The following is a 20,474-nucleotide window of genomic DNA, read 5'->3' as shown; positions in this document are numbered from 1 at the left end:
GAGTTCGAACAAGAAGATTGTTGTGTGCAAGCAACTGCGGTGGCGTTAATAAGTAAGAAAAAATTTCTTTTTCGATTTTCGAATGATAACAATAACCTGCCTATAGATCTGGAATTTAAAAATGTCCTTTACAAACGTGCATATTATTTGATTACAAAAATATTGTTGCCTACTGCGTTTTCTCAAAAAAATACCTTTTTTTTAACGCCAGTTCGGATTACAGAGATTGAACTGTATTATTTAAACTATTTATATATTTTTTACTTATTTTAATTATGTTCTTTCTACTCTGCTTGTGTTTATTTGTTTATTTACATACCCCACACGTTTCACCAGGACCTGTCCTGCATCAGATATCTTTGTCAAATAAGACAGAGAGGTGGGGGTAAGCTGCAATGTTCCTTTATGTAGTCCCCATAACCTCAGTTCGCTTGTGTGTTCGTGCATGTTACAGTCGTTGCCTGTTGCACATCTGTGAACATCTATACTATCATGTGGAAGTTAATACTGCTAACTGTCATCGGATTTATGATGCACAATGTGGTCAGGTATTACTTTCTCTATATTGACATCGGTGTTATGGGTGAATGAATTCTGTGTGCTAATTTTAGAAGCTTTTCCAATTGGAATTTTTTTTTTCATTTTATGGAATTATAGTAATATAATTATTTTTTATACAAATAAAAGTAAATTATAAAGACATTTCCCCCTAAGAAGAATATTTTTGAGAGTGTCACTAATTGATTATATGTCCACTGTGACCCTCCTATTAAGTTTATTTTATTTACTAAAAAAAGTATTGATTTGTTTATTTTATTATTATTTTTAATATTGACAATCATCTAGATTTGCCTATTATCGAATATGCTTGGAGAACTCAACTCAATTAAATTCTGAACATTTTTTGCTTTCTAATTAAGACATTATTTTCTTCATTAGTTTAAATAGGACCATTGTCAGAAATTTATCTCATCCTTTATTTATTTATTTTTTTAACCTGATAATTTCCATTTTTTTAAACAATCATTTATGATATTCTCTTTAACATAGTTAAATATGTATGCATGTATATTACAGAGATATATAAATATATACCTATTTGTAAATTATAACTAAATTATAAAAAAATCCATATACGATTCTTCGTCTATGTGTGAATAGATGGAATCTAACTAGTGCTAAGAATTCTACTGGAGTAATTTCATTCACTTGATAAATTATTCTATTCATTATTGTTAATTAAAAAAATGAATAAATATTATTAAAATCAGTTCTACTGATACAATCTAAAAGTTCTCATTTATATTCCTCTTTTATTTATTGAATTAAATAAAATAATATGTAAAAAAACTAATTAACATATTATTATATTATACAAATATTATATACATAATAAAAGTTATTAGTTTGCCTTCCATTTTTTTTCTAAAAATATTGAATGCTTTAATTAATTGGCAAATTTTTTTTATGTTATTATGTTGAACCATTAAATTTCAATGAATTTGCAATTTAATCTGCTTGAATATAATGTAAAATATTTGTATGGAAATATGTCTATTCCAATTTGTATATTTTATAGAGACCTATACCAGAAACAAACAAACAACTTTCCTAACAAAATGACAATGGAAGTTAAAACAAAGCCTTTTTACTTCAAAACAGCTCTTATCAGTTAATGGCTTCTTTGATATCTTAAAATATAAGAATTATTTCTCCATTGTTCTGGAGAACTTGAGTTTTAGTACTTAAGTACTAAGTTAGTAGTATCTTAATATCTTATAGTGCCATTGGAAATGTTTTAGATTTTTTTTATTACTTAATCAAAATATGCCTCTTGGCTCCTTCCTTTAACTTCCTTGAAATAACTTCTTCAATACCTTCTGGTTAAATGCTCAGGACCTGAAAAGATTCCTGAAGGACCTTTTTTTTTTGTCTGTTTTAATCTCTTGGCTTTTTAGATAGTAGACTAAGTTCTTGAAAACAGATATCCAGTGATTGCTCTCATGAGTACTGATGAACTATGATTTTTAAACTATTGAGGTTTTAGCTTATCAATTTTAAATTAATTGATTTTTATTCACAAAAGAGATCTTGCTCTGTTTTGTTTACACTTGAAAATTTAATTGTTAATGAAATAACTAATTTATAGCTATTTTTGTATTCAAAATTATCAATGTATCCAATCTTGTTTTCTTAATATCACCCCTCCTCTACCCCCCAAAAAATTTGAAATTTCTTATGACACAACTAGATATTTTATTCGGATAAATTCATAAGTAAATAAACATATTTCAATATACGATATTTTTTTGATGATTGTGAGTCAAGTCAGTTAAGTCATACCATACTGGTTCACAGCTCTAAAATAATCATTCATCTGGCATCAGATAAAAGCAATGTCACTACAGTTTTATTGGAATTTAACAATAAAATGAAAACAGCTTACAGCTGCCTTAAATGTTTCTTTGGTACTTCCATGTTGAGAACTCAATTAATGTACACTGTTTTAGATAATTTTTTCTGTAACCGAAAAGTAAAGATAACTATTCCATTCTATTAAAAATACAATAAATAAGAAATTAAAAACAAACAAGCATAGAGAGATAAACAATTATTTTATTGAGGTATTTCTAAATCAGGAAATAATTTTTTTCTACCCAATATTTTGTATTCTGGAGTCATTACAGGATTAGGAATAATTATGTCACTTTCATTTTTTGAATATTTTTTTTTGTTTATTAATCCATTAAACTTTTTATTTTTTTGCAGTTTAAATGAAGAAATCAGTATTAGTGAGGATAAAAAACTTAGCACTTTACATGAGGTAGTTGATTCGTACTCTTCTGTATTTCACCGTAAGCCTAATTTATCAAATTATATATTATATAGCCTAATTTATCAAATTATATATTATATAGCCTAATTTAACAAATTATATATTATATTGCCTAATTAATCAAATTATATATTATACAGCCTAATTTATCAAATTATATATTATACAGCCTAATTTATCAAATTATATATTATACAGCCTAATTTATCAAATTATATATTTCAATCCTATACTGGAAACGCTAATTTTAATAATATTAATCTTCACTGGTGTGTAATTTATTAAACAATTTTTATTAATATAAACTCTAATATTTCTCATTCCTTTATATATATAAAAAAAAAAGTTTCGGAGCCCTCCTCAGCATTTATTATCTACAATAATAATATGTTATACACTTATTTTTAAATTATCATTAATTAAAAAATTCATACTTATACCTTATACAACAAAGTTTATTATATTCAATATCGTAGTTTGGTCCCTATGTCTTTTATCTGTATAACTTTAGATTTTAATTTTTTTTTTTTTCTCACAATTCAAATGTCATTGTCACACTGCATTTAAAGAAATTGAATTTTTGTCCTAATCCTTATTTTGTATTCTATATATTTATCAATCCTCACTCTATTTTGCTCTTTTTAAATATCTATCAAAATTTATTGTAAAGTAATTATCACTGAAGATTTATATTATTAGCCAAATTTATTGTATTTTGTTTTTATTTATGTTTATGTTTATGGGTCATTATCTGAAGATGCGCAGATTTCACTTCTCACCATAAAAAGTTCTAATTTCAAGTTGTCTGCCTACTTGGTAGCATAGTACCTTCACTATTACGCAGGATTACCTTTAATTATGGATTAAAAAAATTATGAAAAAATGAAAACATTATCTCCATCATTGAATGGATTTAGTCATCATCACACAATATTTCTACAAATTTCTGGATAAACATACAGAACATTCCCTCATATACTCTGATGGTTCCAAAAGTGATAGTGTTGTTAAAACTGTAGCGATAATAGATTATTTCATACTCACATTTCAAATGATCTTCAAGTTAAATTGGACTGACCGAACAGTTTTGTTCATCTGAATTGGTATTGTTGAATCCACAATATCCTGGTGGACACAAGGACTTCTTGGGCAATTGTAAAGCTGACCAAGCGACAAAAACTGCATTATTCATCTCACCACTTGGTTGCTTCCACAACTTGTATTCTCTGATTATAATACAAATATTAAATAAATAGCAGGCAACTTGGACCAACACATCAGAAAACAAATTAAGAGTACAATACTTACATGGAAGACGTCAACACAAAGCTGCAGATGACACGATATAATACTGACCAGACTACGAATTGGACACACTCGACTAACCCAAGATTACTTACTGTCAGACACATCTAGACTAACATGTAGACAGTGTTATGTACCACTACCTGTTAAACACATGCTGACAGATTGGAGGCATTTGACACCAGATTACTACATCATTTGGCAACTTTACTAAACGATAGTGTGGGGGATTTTCAGATATATTTGATTACCTTAAGAAAACAAATATGTACAAATATATAACTAATTTGATTTATTTACATCTTTATTAGATCAATTAAAGTCACTTACTGTTATCGAATATTTTTTTTTTCAATTTTATTCTATTTATTGTGATAATTCACCTATTTTCTACTCCAGAAAGGTTCAATATATATCATACAAATATTTAATGATTTTCTCCTTCCAAAAAATAGTTTATTTATTTAGTAAATATTTACACAACTACGTTTTCTAGTCCTCCATCTTCAGGGTGCTTCCTATTATAACAGTAATATTCTTTCTTCTCCTCGCTCCCTATGTCTTAAGATCCATAATTCTAATTTTTAAAAAAAAATTAAATATTTCTGGAAATGACTAGTTAACTCTTTTGTATCTTAGTATCTTAGCATAGGCAAACTTTACTATCACTGTGGATTGCCACATATGATGGCAATTTTTTTTACAAAAAATTTTTTTTAAATGTTAAAATGTGGGATTGAAGGAAAAACATTTGGACGTACAGTTTTTATTTTATTTCTTTTTACTGACTACAATAAATAATGAGACATAATTTTTAATGTGATCCTCATCTTATAACTGACTAAATCAGCTAGTGAATGGAAACAATAAATTGTAGATCGACAAAAAAATTTCTAAGAGCCTTACATAAGGGTCTGAAATGGGGAGGGAGTGAAAAAAACAATATTTTTTTTAAAAAATTTATTTAATTCTTATAAATCTATTTTGGAAGTAAAATCATAACCTCCATATTAGAAGGAAAGGTATGGAACAGTTTTGCAATACCTGGCACTAACGTTAAAGGTTGAAAATAGAATAGATATATGATTTACACATTATCAGATAATGACCCTTATAATAATATATACTAATTTTTTGGGGGCCATTATTTCATTTCAGACCAGGATACAGGATGTGGATGCAAGCAGAACTATTGTATGTGCTGTGAAGATGCCATAGGGGATGGTATGTACTTATATTTAATTATTTGTAATTAGTTTTTAATGTACAATTTTATTAAAATCCTATCTAATATTTATATTTTTCTCTTTTTGTAAAACAACTTTTATTGATATCTTTATTCTCGAAAAAAAAAAATATTTATCTGCTTATTTCTGAATTTTTTCCGCAATGTTGCTACCGATTTTTTCGATAAGATGTACAATTGTTTTTTCTTAATTCTCATGTTGAGATTTCTTCATCCTCAAGCGCAGCTGGATCATATGTAAGAAATCATATTTTCTACCTGAGAGTAAATTTATTGTCAGTCGGGCAGTGGATACTATTTTTTCCATAGTTTTTTTTTTTTAATTTAATATTGTTTTTAATATTCAGAAACTAAAGGAATAATGTTGTTTAAATAAATAATTTAATTTTATCCATTATAGTCTCAACACATTTTATTTTCTCTACAAGTCCTACGTTTCAGCCAATTCGGCTGTCCTCAGGGACAATCACAAATATTTTATCTCAACAATTAATAAAGTTTTAACAAAAAAGTTACTGTGATAAATGAATTTTAATTTTGGTTTTAATGTGAAAATTGACTAATTAGAAATTGTTGTTTTGACCTGAGCAGAATAGCCAGCATGAAGTTGAGTGTTTAAATAATTTTAGTTCCAAAATTGTATTAAGATGTCCCTGAGGATGGCCGGTTTGGCCAAAACATCGGACTTACAACAACAATAAAATGTGTTGAGACTATAATGGATACAAATTAAATTATTTATTTAAACAACATTAACCAGTCTCAAGAAAGTATCTAAGATTATAAATAAAGAAAGGAATAATTTTTATGTATACAAATTATTATAAAAGAAACGTATTATTATTATAAAAGTCTGGGTGTGGTCTGAATGACTCATAAAAAAGATATAAACAACTAAAATAATGTAACAAAGTAACCATTTTTGTATTTTATCTAAATATATTTTTATACAATTTCTTCCCCTCATTATGTATATTATCATTTAATGTCTGCTTATATTTATTATTTTCTTATATTTCCTAATATTATCTTACTTTAATATTATTTTATATGTATTTGCTCTCATGTATAGTGTCATCTATTAACTGTAAAATTCCCCCACTCCCCTATCATATTGATACCTTCATCTGCTTTTATCTCATTCTAGTGCTTTCTGTCATTTAAAAAAGTGGGTGTCCTGTATTGCTCATTATTTTTCTGTTCTGTTGACCTTTATTTTATTCTTATGTCCCTTACTTTTGTCTTTTAGTGTGTATTGTATTTTTATTTTATCTACTTTTTGTTTGTTATTATTTCTATTTTCATTAATTGCACAATACCTTTTTTTTAATTCTTCTTTATATATACCTTTCACTGCACATTATTATTTTTATTTTCTTTAATTAACTTTGTTCATTTTTATGTAAACTTTCACATATTTTAAACCATTTTTAGCCATACATTAGTTTATTTTTATTTCATTTCTCTTTCTGTTTGTTACATTATTTTAGTTGTTTGTATCTTTATTAGCCTTGATGAAGCCCTGAAAGAGGGGCCAAATGTTAGCTCACTATAAATAGTTTAATTACTATTTGAGTTATTCTTACCTCACCCGGAGCATCTTCCTTTTATATATTACTTATGGTCTATCAACGATCTTCCAATTCAAATTATTGTTTATATATCTATTTAAAACTGGCTGTGCCCTGTGGTTTCACTCATGTTAAATTGGCCTTATACATGTCTGTTACATGTATATTATAACCTATAGAATGTTGTTCTGGTTCATTTCTTGCTGACATTTTCTAAGAATAGTTTAAAAATTTTAATAATTTTGACTTAACAACCATTGAAGTTTCATGTTTTCACAATTTAAAAAAAAAAATGATTATCTTAACCCCCAATTTAATTTGCAAAAATACTACATTTTCAAACAATAATCTCATTCTATGTAAAAATTATGTGTAAGGCACTAGCTTCCATGAGTATGAAATTGTCATGTAAGAAATTACCGACACATACGTACACAGTTTTTTTATTATATATGCAGTTATTGCTTCATTCCTGGCATGACATTTCTTCTTCTTAACCATGCCTTTTCTACCGTCGAGCAGTGTGGAAAGGTTGCATGTAGAGCCTGATTCATGTTTCTATTCTTTACTAGAATAGAAGTATTCTGTTCTATTAAAGTTTATTCCATCTTATAGTAGTAACCCTAACCTTATCTCTTCTTTTTCCTTCTATACTCTTCAGATACCTAATTTCTATAGCTTCTTTGGTTTGAGGTAATAGTCCAGGATTCAGTCAGTAAGGGGATAAACTTATTATGTTGATAATAACATACTTTTTTAAAATGTTATTAAAAAATTATTTTTAATAATTTAATATATGTTTTGTTTTCAGTGTGTATAACTATTGGATACTATGAAGTATTTGACTTGCCTGCCGCATTTGGTGTTAATATTAGTAATAATGGAGTGCCTTTTGTCACTGTGACTGTTAATGGTAAGTTGGTTATCTTGATTACGTATATTAATTTTATTTTTAAACATTAATTGTTATGTTATTACTTTAATCATATAAGTATGTGATTCTCTAACTTTTTAACCCCTTCATTACCATTTGTGGACCATAAAAATTAGCCTTGAAATCTCTTAATAAGGCCTTGAGGATAAAAATACAAGTATTTGCATTTTTGAGGTAAATGGGTCAGAAAGTAGTTTTGTAAGGTGTACCTGTGATAAGAGAAAGCAATTCCATTTTCCAAAGTTTATTTACTCGACAGACAATTTGAAGAGTCCACTGGGACTTTTCCCCCTGGAAGATAAGTCCCAATAATGTTAATCTCTTTAAACATCCATAATCCTTTTTAAAAAAATTATTTTTATCCCTCTTAGAATTTTTAAGGAAAAATATGATAAATCAAGTTATTTCAATGTTGAAAATATCATAACTGCCATAATTTGTTTCTTCTTAAACTTATTGGCTTCCATGTTTTGTAGCTATGCAATTAAAAACGCTGTTGCATTTTGGGAATATCATGAGAAAGCCAGTGAAGTGTTTTTAGTTAATGTTATTTTTAAATCTGGACTGTCATGGTGTTCAGATAGCTATTTTATGATTTGTATAACTATCAACAATGTTTTGCATTTTTGTTTCAGTTACTCATCTTCCATGCATCCATTTACCATACATTAAAAATGTAGCTGTATGTCTACAACTTCATGGATTCAATAAAACTTCCGAATATGTTAAAGTTTTGTTCGATTTGAAAGCGAAGCTTTCATTTTCATCCTTTAATGTTCCTCTAGGATGTCTTCTTATACCAAGATTACATCCGCATACAGATATGAATAAAACAGTATGTATTTATGACATCATTATATTTATTAGTTAAATACTTCTTTATAATTCTTAATATATTTTTATTTTACTTCTCAATCAGATCCAATTAAAAACTTCATACTTGTGATACAGAGTGATGAAATTATAAAAAAAAAAAGAAAAAAGTTTATTAGAATGAGTTGTAGTTTAATTAGTTAATTTTCTTTAAAGATTTATTTAAGATTATTCTGTAATAATTATTAAATTATTTAATCATATGTACATCCCGTTGTACACGATACATCACAGACTAGTGTAATGGGAAGCTTATGAAATCTTTTCTCAAAGACCAAACACTACGGTATTTAATAACATAATAAGGCAGTGCACCAAATTTCTTTAAATAAGCATCCAGTTTTTATATCCAGTTGTCCAATTATATACTAGCCCTACTCCCAGTTTATTTATATTTACATTTGATAAATGCTTTTGTGGTGGCAGTGCGGTTCAAAATGGACTTTCCAAAAATACCAGCCAGTATTAAATTTAAACTTACCCATAAATATTATTATATTTGAAGGATAAATGTTTGAACAAAGAAAACTCCAAATATCAGTATAATATCATAAATAAAACGGACATATTTCCTCAATGTACAAAAAAAATAATATCACTTCTTGATTAAAAAAGTAAAATTAAAATTAAATATTTCCTAAAATATACTATTTACAAACAAAATTAAACATTACTGAAATCATATCAAATAATAAATATGTACAAGTTAAATTTTTAAAATTCAAATTAATAATTAATATTTTTAAAAAATGTAAATTTGACCTTATGCCAACTTATTTGGTCACATTTTAACTAAAAAAAATTGTTTGTGGTACCGAGATTTGAACTTGGGAACTCTAGGTCTCCAAGTGATCTCATGTTCTAGATGTATAGTAGTATGGTTTGTGTACTGCTAGTATGTCCCACTATGGGGTTAGCATTAATGCCGCAACCATAAAAAAATTTACTGAGTGTCGTGATGACGTCCACTCACTAGGATTTACTGTGGGGAGACAGTCCACATTCCTAGCATTAAACTGTTATACACTTAGTGTATAAGGGCTTAATTTCTATTAATACAACAATTCAGCAAATACCACATTTAAACAACAATTTCTACATTATGTTCATAAATATACACATTTAATCAATATATACACGTTCATAAATATACATGAGTATATTGTAATATTCTAGATTTATTTAAATAATTATAAGGAATTTTAACTGTTTTTATTATTCTCAGATCTAAAATATAGTTTAGAAGATTACAAGGTTTAAATGAATAAATAAAGTATTAAGTAGATTGAGAATTTTATTTTAAATTATTAAACATTATTGATCTCAGGGCGGGTTTCCCAGAAAATCAGAACACAATGAATTTTAAAAGAATTAGTTACTTTTACAAATATACTTAAATTCTATGTTGAGCAAAACTAACAAATTATGTAATCTTCTTGAATGACTCGTGAAACTTCATGTCTTCTTTCTAAACATCTACTACTGACAGTAGAAAAACGATGGAAAGCACCCCTGCTTCCAGTGTCACAAACAAGTGTCTTTCTTCCTTTGCTTTGTTCTGAACCTTTAATAATCGATGTAAACATTGATTGTAGCCCCACGGTTTTGAGTTTTTGTCTATGATTTTCTTTATGTAGATTTTTCCTTAATGCTTATTTTCCTCTTCTATTTTTATTTAAATTTATTGTAAATACAATCATGATAGGAAAATAACTAAAGTTGAAAATATTTTAATCTGCTCAACATGGCAGCGATTCTATCAACTTCAGAATGGTGCCACCATCTTGACTCTTTGAACAATATTTCCTACTCCATATTTGACTGTACAAAATTGGCTAGCTTTCTTTTTGCTTCAACAAAACAAATGAACAATATTGAACGTTGATATATAAAATGAAACTGTTGATATATAAACAATAACTATTCATAAAAAAAGTGGATATTAAATTTATAACATTATGGTTCATGTATGTATATATAGGTATGTTTAAAAAACAAATATGGGTTGACTCAAATTAATTTTTTATCTTTCATACGGTGGCCACAACAACTTTTAACAAGTTAAATAATGGTAATAGTTATTAATATATACTCATTAGTATTTAATGCATGCCCAATGAGGTGTTTAATGCATGCCTAACAAAATATTAGTTTGAGAAAATTTTGCTATTTTTGGTCAGTTATTTTTTCAACCTACTTTGATAGATACCCTGTACTTACTTTTTGACAAATTAAATCTCATTCATATATTGTACCTGATGGAGGTCTAAATAAAGTAGAGATTCCAGGTGACAGATATCTGTGATGCCTGTTTGTCATGTAAGTGCAATATAGTTGATATTACTAAAAACTATCTACCAAATCCTTACAGCAAATATCAGTTTATACAAAATGTTAGTGACAGCAACAGATATCAATAACACCACGGAACCTCTGCTTAGTTTATATTTTATTAATATTCAATTAATTGATATTTTTTTCCAGGTTCCGTATGGCAGTTTATTGAAGCAAATGGGGGTCCATAAGCATCCAAACGATTTAACTGGGATTGGGTTTTGTAATTCACCAAATTTAGCAACGATCATTTCGCCTATGAACCTTTATTCTTCATTACTTTTAGTGTTGCTGTTGAAAGTGTTTATGCAATAATTTTTTATAGATTAAATGTTTTAGTGTATATACATATTTATAAACTGAAAACATCAAGTGTTTTATACAATATACAAACTGATTGGGAGTGAAAATAGTTCATTTAAGTAGATAAATGAAAACAAACAAGGTCTTTTAAAATTGGAATCTGTAACATTCTTCTTTAACTTGCTATTAGATCTATTCTAGTTCAGATATGATTAGAGACTGCATTTTCGTGCTGTAAAAAATTTAAGTCTATGCAACAAAAAAGTGTAACAATTGTATGAGGTATGCAGTACGTGCCTGAAATATATATATTTTTTATAAGTTTTTAATCAGTTAAAAACTTGTCCTATTTCATCACCTTAGGGATTTATTCTTAAATTTAGTCAGAAGTTTTTTATAATTAAAATTAATTTAAATTTATTTCATTAAAATATTAAGCATTCGCACACAAATTTACAAAGTAATTAATTTGATTCCTTAAATGACTTAAACTGAAAGATATAAAACAACTGTTCCTACAAAGCAAGTAAATTACATTTGTTATTTCATGATAATTCTGTCTCTAGACATAACCAGAGTTGGGTAAAAAAGTAGCTATGGTTGAAGCTAATATCTAAAGTTGCCATGGTTACGATATTTATTTATCAATGTTTCATTCATGAATAAGGGTTGTATCCATGGCAACTTTATCTATTAGTTTTAGCTATAGCTGATTTTTGCCCAACTCTAGATATAATTAAACTTCACTACTGACATTCAGACCTTGATTAAATTTGATAAAATATTTTTTTACAACATTATATTTAATTAATTAATTAAATAGCATTATTATACATGTATCTTGTTATTTTTCTTAGACAATTTATTGATATTTAGTCAACTCCTGATCATCCACGGGATTCAGTGAAATGATTCGACTGATAGCCGAAACTTATGAGTTGCCCACATTTAAAAGAAAAGGTAATAGAACCAGTAAAAAACATAATTTTTCACAAAAAATGTACAATAAATCTGTAAATTAATTTATATTAGGAACAAGTAATAAATTTTCTTAAATAAATATGTGATTGTATAGAAAAGAATAATAGGATTTTTTTTTTTTAATTTGATTGCAATCATTTGTTTTTTGTTTAGAAAACAGTTTATTTTAATCTGCTATTAAATTTTGCTAAAACATTATTCACTGCCAATAACACATCATTTCTGTTTGTACCTACGGATAGTAACCAGCAAAAAATTAGGAGTTGACTGTTAAGCAATTTGGCCTATAAATCTAATGTTTCAATTTTTTTTTTTAAATTTACCTAAGAACAAGATGTATTTTTAATAAAAGTTTAGCACTAAAAAAATGTAGTCATTAGTTAATGTAAATAAATTATAAATATTATTTTTATAAAAGGCATTGCCTATGAAAACTATTTGACTATTTAAAAATGAGAGGTTACCATTGTGATAAAAGTATTTCCTAATTGATTTAATTTGTGTGTTCCAACATGAATTTTGACCATTACCAGACTGTTTCTGTTCTAAAACTTCTATTCCATATACACGCCTACCAGTTTGATAATAGTTGGAACAATCCTCATGTAATATTAAAATGAAAACAAAATTAGTTGTTATTACAGTCTTTTTTCAATGCCTTCATAATTAGCCTTTAATAGACCTAAAATATTGACTTGTATTGTGATATTTTGTAGTCATGTTTAGACATTTTTATAAATATAATTGCAAACCTTGTATATTTAATTATTAATTCAAATATATTTTAGATATTGTTTATTTAAATGTTTTATATTTTAATTAACCTTTTTAGTCATTTTTTATTTATTTTTTTTAACTTATGCATATCTCATGTTATCCTTAAATCATTTATATTTCCTTTTTTTCTATCCTATCTCCACTTCATAAACCACTATACTCTTCTTCACTTTCCTTGTATTATTTCTCACCTAGTTCCAAACCATCATCTAATCCAACCTATGATATGTATAAGATGATTGGGGGTGCGGTTAGTGAAGAATAAATAAGTTAAAACCTATTTATTAGTGGCAGCGTTTCGGCCAGAATTTCAGGCCTCTATCATGGCTAAGAACAAAAACAAGTTAACAACCAAATTGGTTGAATGGGAGTAAAGAATAAAAAGAAACATAATAAGATAACAGTTAATATAGGTACAAAATTAGTATTGAAGAAAGTGCACAGTGTAATATAAGAGTATTGAAAGTGTATATGATATGCAGAGAATGTAGTGGTATTAAAATTAAAAATGAAAAAAGAAAATAATATTGATATGAAAATCAACTAAATAAATATATGCACAAATAGGAAATTATTTAAAATTGAAATTTTATATTTAAAAAAATATGATGATAATTAAATTATTAAATATGTAAGCCCGTAGCAATTATGGCCAAAACATTGGCACTATGCTCTTTACTGACCGCATCCCTAATGATCTTCTCAAATATAATTCATGGTCAATTATCAACTTAATTATGAAACCTTTGATACAGTATGCAGTAAATCTTATAAACATATGCAACTATTGTATTCTCACTACCACTAAAGGGCAAGTAATAGTTGCATATGTATGCAATATAGCAGCTAATGAGAAAAAAATGAGATGTGATCAGAATCAAAATTTTCTCTCATATTATGCATTTTAGACTTCAAGGAATAAACTTGATTCCGTTTCTGTCAGTCATATTTTAGTTCAGACATAAACCGTTAATCCAGTTTTGATGAAATTTTCAGGGAGTGTGAAGGTTGATCATTCATTGGTCTCATAGCGATTTTATCTAATTCTGTGCACTACTTTCACTAATGCATGCATAAGGTATTTTTCTAGGAACACCTATATTCCAAAATCGAGTTGTCTGATTCACGATTTTTTTCAATCGTCAATGCATTGTTTTTATGGTTGTAAAAAAAAAAGTTCGTAACATAGGCATAAAAAGCAATCTATTGCAACCATTTCATTTAAACTGCGACCAAAAAGAGTACATATATATAATTTTTTTTGCTACTAAATTATGGGATTATTATAACCATATCGTAAATAAACATATCTTAAAATAATTGCTAAGATAAAATTCTTTTATAAATTTTTAAGTGAAAATACCACTAAGTTAATGATAAAAAATAAAAAATGGACGTTGCTGTAGCAAAGTAACCAATGTGACAGGTGTATTTTTTAATTTGATGATGTATTCTCTATTAGAATTTCTTAAAAATTATGGTCTCTGCTATCATCAAATAATAGGTTTTCAATCTTACTAGAAATAACTAATTTAAAAATGTTGGGTAGAATCCTTTTCAAAAGACAAAAAAAAAAATTAAAAGATGCTTTAAGCAATATTAAAAATCTTAGAACCACCCAAACCCACTAGTTACTAACCTTGCTATCTCTTCCATTCTTGAAGATACTCCAAGGCACTTGAAAAGAAGAAGGCCACAAGACCTAATGTAGAAATATAATTAGAGTGTTACCAATAGGTAGTTTCTCTAATAATCCTGTATCACTCCATTATGATCTTAATTCACATTTACTAGATGTATTTTTATGTAAATACAGTTACAAATGTCAATTAATAAATTTAAAAAAAAAGTTTTAAACTTTAACAAAAAATTGTCAGCTCAAAACATTTCCCTTTCTAATGTGTTATAAATTTATTTTAAAAAATAAAAGATAGATCAATGTTGTGTGCTTAATAAAATAACTAAGAGTGTAAGTTTAGTAAAATGAATTGAAATATATCAATAAAAATCTGTAATATTCATTCAAAACAGTTTCTGCTTTAAATGAGTATCTATATAAACATAATATGATTCTCAAAAAAACAGTTATAATTATTATACTTTTTTGTAAATTATTATCTTTTATTACTTTTTAATGATTATCACTTTTTGATAATATCATTAATTTAAAAGAATGTTCCACAGCAGGCCTATATTAATATTATGTGATCCATATTTTAATATTTTTCACAAAGAAAAAAAATCTAGTTTGATTACGACATTGAAGAAAAACTTTGTGTAATCTGTATTTCTTACTAGATTATTTTATAATTATTTGAGGTAAGTTATAATGTATCATAAAAAACATTTCGAAGCCATCATTCCATTATCAAGTAATCTTAATATAATTATATCTTCACATTTTATAATAAAACTGTTTTCCTTATTTAGTCTTAGGTATAATAGTCACAATAATCATATTGCTGTCAATTTTTTAATAAATAAAACTTCATATATATAAAAATAAGCAGAAAACTGAAGCCATTATATTGATATAATGAATGAATGTTTTATTTTTTCCTTATTTCGTATATATGAAATTTTATTTATTAATTCATTAAAAAATTGACAGCAATATGATTAATGTGACTATTATACCAAAGACTAAATAAGGAGAACAGTTTAATTATCAAATGTGAGGATATAATTATATTAAGATTATTTGATGATGAGCTGATGACCCCAAAATGTTGTTAATTATACATTATAATAAAGAAATTTAATGAGGAATATTTGAATATTTTTTCACGACAACTCATCCAATAAAAATTCTACTGAATAATTAGGTATATTATTTTAATTTCATAAATTTGAAATTTGATTCTTAAATTTTCAAATATTATCACAAAATATAAACAAATTGAGTTTCTTAAACCGCTGTAACCATATTGTACGATTATCCTTCTATGTTACAGTAAAACAGTTTATTAAAATATTCAAATCAACTATAAGAAGGTTATACTTTTGTCATAAAAAATGTTGAATTTTTATAATCAGTAAATTATTAGTCCTTTAACCTAATCTGTAATAATAATTTTGTGATTTGAAATGAATATACAATTTTGAATTTATATTGTTGAGTTAGGATCTTGTAAAAACATTAATTATTTTACTAAAATTTATGAAATGATTGTTGTATATTAATTAAATAATTCCACAGTACTAATATTATCAGGTTAAGTACAAATAAATTTAGAAAATTTCAGAGAAATGTTATCTTATCCACAGGATGTAGAGTTGTAGCATCATAAAAATCAGTTTCAAATGATGTTTAATATAAAACCAAAACTTAGCAGATGTAATGTTAAGAGCAATTTTACAGCCATTTAATATTTAAAATAATTCAATTCATTTTTGTAAAACAAGTATTTTAATTAATTTAAATTCTTTTCTAAATTAATATATAATGGAGAACCACACCTGTTCATGAATGAAATATGATTCATTTTTTTTTTTTGTCTCAATCAGCATCTATTTTTATTTTTGAGGTAATACAGAATGTACATTTATGGATTTTAAAATGATCCTCGTCATTACAGTTTTCCTTGTAATTAAAATTATAAACATTTTTTCTTATTTGCAAATCATTTTATATGGAATGTTAACTCAAATTAAAAATGAACTCATCAAGGACTAAATTACTAATTGTTAATGAAAGAATACATACTTACTGATTATTAACAGTAATTATTGGCCATTTTAAAGCTTGAATATCTATTAAGTAAATATTTTGCCATTAAAATAAAAAAAATATAAACCATATTTACATTTTTTCCCAATTCATATTACTAAATAAAGTTATGCCTAGTTGGTTATGTCCTTATTTGGTCAAATGTGGTTTTACTTTTTCACATGAAACCTGAGTGTCATGAATTATCTCTCCTGGACATGACTCATATATGTGACGTAAATCAGTAAACATAATTAGGAAAAAGGGTTTTATGAATTAAATATACATCCTATGAACAAATAACATAGTATTTATTTGTTATTATCAACAGAAAATTGGCATTTTATGCGTAAATAAAAATTATGAAACAAGTTTATTATCTCTAATTGAAATTTAAACAACAAAAACGTTATCAGATTATCATAAATTAAATTCAACATATATAGGCTTTAAATGTTCATTTAACTGGCAGTAGCGATTAAGTGATAAAATAAAATAATATAAATATATACTTAACTACTTTACACCTTCACCAGCGACTCTATTGACTTCTAGACAGATAATAACTTTATATAACATTCATAAATCTATTTAAAAAAAATACATTCTTGAAAATTCATTTCCTAGCTTTGTTACAATTCTTCATTTAATAGTAAGCAATTAATAGCTATGAAGTATAACAATAGGGAAATATTAATAATGTCAATAATAAATTATTTATATATATATATAAGAAAACATTTATTTAAATAATTATAATACAGCATCACTGGGGTTTGAGTTCTTTGGCAATGCTGTAAGACACCATCTTATTCCAATCTATTTTTGAACGAGTAACAGGTAACTGCCTCCTTAGAGCTTTAAAAGTAGTGTCTGACATCGTATGGTAGTTTTCAGATATCGCTTGTTGGTACTCAGTTTCAGAGTCTTCGAATATTTTAATTAAAGCCTTACTTAACTGTTCTTCGTCGACAACAGGGAGTGATTGATTAATATCTTTCAAACTGACAAGCTGCACATTGCCATCTTCGTAATAATGAACTTGAATTTTCAAAACACCTTTCACATCGGCATTATCAGAATCTATTGTCACAAACCACTGAGATCGCCAACAGCCATTCCAGCAATTTTTTGGTTGAAATAAGTGAGCTTCTATGCATGCAACCAAGCTTACTTTTCCATCCTCTCTTTTAGAAAATACACTACCTGATCCACTTTCGAAATGTTTAGCTATATATGCATCTAATTCGATCTCTAAAGCTGACCTCCACTTTTCAGTACCAGGTTCTGCTTCCCATGAGTCATAATTAGATGTCTCTCTCCTTAATGGATCATATTTAAATGACTGTTTTGTCCTTGCATCATAAAACCTGTTGGATCCTAGATCATTATGTTCTGTAATCAAGACTGGATACTCACTGTTCTTAATCTTCACAGGTGTAAGCTGGTCTTTACAATACTGTCCGAAGACACCGAGAGCTCCTTCTTTGAGAAGGGTATCGTTGTTTAATAATATCCTTGCATCGTTAAAAACTTCGTTAAACTCTCCCGGTGGCGAATGTAATATAAAATTAGAAACGATTCGCACCTTTTCTTGATCCGTTATAGTTTCTTCACCTTCTAAAGTCATACTTGTAAGAACAGAGAGTAAAGAAGAACAATATTAAAGTTTATTTAACAAAAATAACAAAACATAACCTACTGAGAACAAGGAGACTACGTAGCACACCCACCCCAAATATTTCGGACGTGTATGTGCGGCTGCTAGCGCTCCCTAGCCGGCCGCCAGTTGTACTACGAACCAGACCCGACAAAGCCATGTAACCTCTGAATTAGTTTTCGACCGAGTGAGGAGGAGGTGCCAGCTGTGATTGTTTCTTTCGAATCTGTATTTTCCCAGTGAAACACATCTGAAATATCCCCTTCTTTTATCGAAACTCTCTTTGAAACTTCGTTTCACCAACTGTCACTGTAATGTAAGGACTAAACCGAGCTCTAAGTGGATTGCTTTTTTTTTTAAACTTCAGTTTCTTTTAATCTTCCGTTTCCTATCGTTATCAGTATGTTTTAGAAGAAAGTCAATCTGGAATTTAAGAATGTTTTTTGATTTGAGTGACTGATGCAAATGGAAGAAAGATAGGTCAAATATCACTGGTTTTCCTTTTTTTTTTTCTTTTTTTTTTCCTTTTCTTTTATTTATGGGTGATGTGAAATGGTTTCTGTGATGGATAGAGTGAATTCAAGCAGACAGAACTACTCCGTTGAACGTCTTGTTCGAGTTGGATATTATAAACTTGAACAGACAATTGGCAAGGGGAACTATGCTGTAGTTAAACTGGCAACCCATGTTGTGACTAACACTAAGGTAAGATACTGTTTTGTTGTTTCAATACATCCATATATCAAAAATATTAGCATTACATTTTAAATAATATTTTAAGTAGTATTGCTTTTCTATTTGAACAATCATAGACAACCTTGCTTCAAGTTGTTCCAAGGATAAACTCTAATAAGTTGTTTTAAATTTATTCTGAGATGTTTTCTATTTATTTATTTTTTTTTCATGGTAACAGCAATGTTATAATGTCAATAGATTTTTTTTTTATTTTTAAATTGTAAGTTTTCTGAATTCTCTGTAGAAAAAAAAAAAAAAATGCACTTTAACAATTCATAAAATCCTTTCAAAGTTATTTTATTTATAATAATTTTTCAATATAAAATTTATCAAAGAAATTATTTTATATTTCATTATAAAGTAGATTTTCTTTATCTTCAGACAATCTTTAAATACAGTTTCCTTTGAGATTACTCCTGTCAGAGATAAATCAAAGGTATTTACTTATCAATATATCAAGTAAGCAATGTTTGTTTTTTTTTTTATTAATTTTTTCTGGATTTAAAGAATAAACTAAACACTTAGTATGTACACATTTTTCAATATATTTTTTTCTTATAATCTACTGAGAATTTGAAAATTATTTAATTTAAATATGCATTCCAAAAAATTAATTTTCATATTGCATAAGTTATCTTGATAAAATTTATCTTTTTAATTTATTAAGTTATGTGGTATGTTTAATTCAAAGGTAAATTAGCATGTATCCAATTAAAGTTTATATGATTATATTATATATGTTTTATTTTATTAATAATTTATAGTTTTCAGTTTTTTTGGATGTGATCTACTTTACTTTTGTAGGATATTTTCATCATAATTGAATTTTATTTTGTTAATTTTATCTTTTAAAAATTGAAACTATTATGTATGTTATCAAAACATAGTTTTATTTTTAATTAAAATTAAATTAATGCATTTTTAAGAGAACATAGTTTAAAATATAAATTATAATCCTATTAAAGTATAAATATGAAATAGAGGTGGCTAATTTCAATTTTACAACTATTTAGATAGTGTTTTGTTTTACAATAAAATTTAAGAATTTAAATATTAAATTTAGAATTTAAACAATTTCTAATAACAAATTTTAAATTAATCTTGTAGGCATTATTCATAAGTATATAATATTGTTGTTATCACCTTATCAAGTTTGTTTTGAATTAAATCAAGATGAAATCTTGATATGACAGTGATTAGAATTATATCT

The 20,474-nt window shown here is 26.7% G+C and overlaps 2 protein-coding genes across 2 annotated transcripts; one reads left to right on the top strand and one right to left on the bottom strand.

Moving 5' to 3' along the window:
- Positions 1-396: 396 nt before the first annotated feature.
- Positions 397-13,187, top strand: LOC106687371 (uncharacterized). The gene is made up of 6 exons (XM_014431231.2): positions 397-548; positions 2,770-2,855; positions 5,300-5,365; positions 7,770-7,871; positions 8,528-8,727; positions 11,250-13,187. The coding sequence occupies exons 1-6, from the start codon at positions 493-495 to the stop codon at positions 11,412-11,414; spliced, it is 675 nt and encodes a 224-aa protein (XP_014286717.1). The 5' UTR covers positions 397-492; the 3' UTR covers positions 11,415-13,187.
- Positions 13,188-17,161: 3,974 nt separating this feature from the next.
- Positions 17,162-18,633, bottom strand: cpa (F-actin-capping protein subunit alpha). The gene has a single exon (XM_014431232.2). The coding sequence runs from the start codon at positions 18,497-18,499 to the stop codon at positions 17,636-17,638; it is 864 nt and encodes a 287-aa protein (XP_014286718.1). The 5' UTR covers positions 18,500-18,633; the 3' UTR covers positions 17,162-17,635.
- Positions 18,634-20,474: the final 1,841 nt, after the last annotated feature.

This window comes from Halyomorpha halys, unplaced genomic scaffold (assembly GCF_000696795.3).
Source record: "Halyomorpha halys isolate HHAL.00 unplaced genomic scaffold, Hhal_1.1 Scaffold952.1, whole genome shotgun sequence".
NCBI classification, from domain to species: domain Eukaryota; kingdom Metazoa; phylum Arthropoda; class Insecta; order Hemiptera; family Pentatomidae; genus Halyomorpha; species Halyomorpha halys.
This window is presented reverse-complemented; position numbering and strand designations above follow the sequence as displayed.

Bases quoted from the DNA above. Each gene is read 5' to 3' on its own strand.
- LOC106687371 (XM_014431231.2), top strand. From the start codon at position 493: ATGTGGAAGTTAATACTGCTAACTGTCATCGGATTTATGATGCACAAT. The intron at 549-2,769 runs GTATTACTTTCT...ATTTTTTTGCAG, and splicing joins ATGATGCACAATGTGGTCAG to TTTAAATGAAGAAATCAGTA. The intron at 7,872-8,527 runs GTAAGTTGGTTA...TTTTTGTTTCAG, and splicing joins TGTCACTGTGACTGTTAATG to TTACTCATCTTCCATGCATC.
- cpa (XM_014431232.2), bottom strand. From the start codon at position 18,499: ATGACTTTAGAAGGTGAAGAAACTATAACGGATCAAGAAAAGGTGCGA.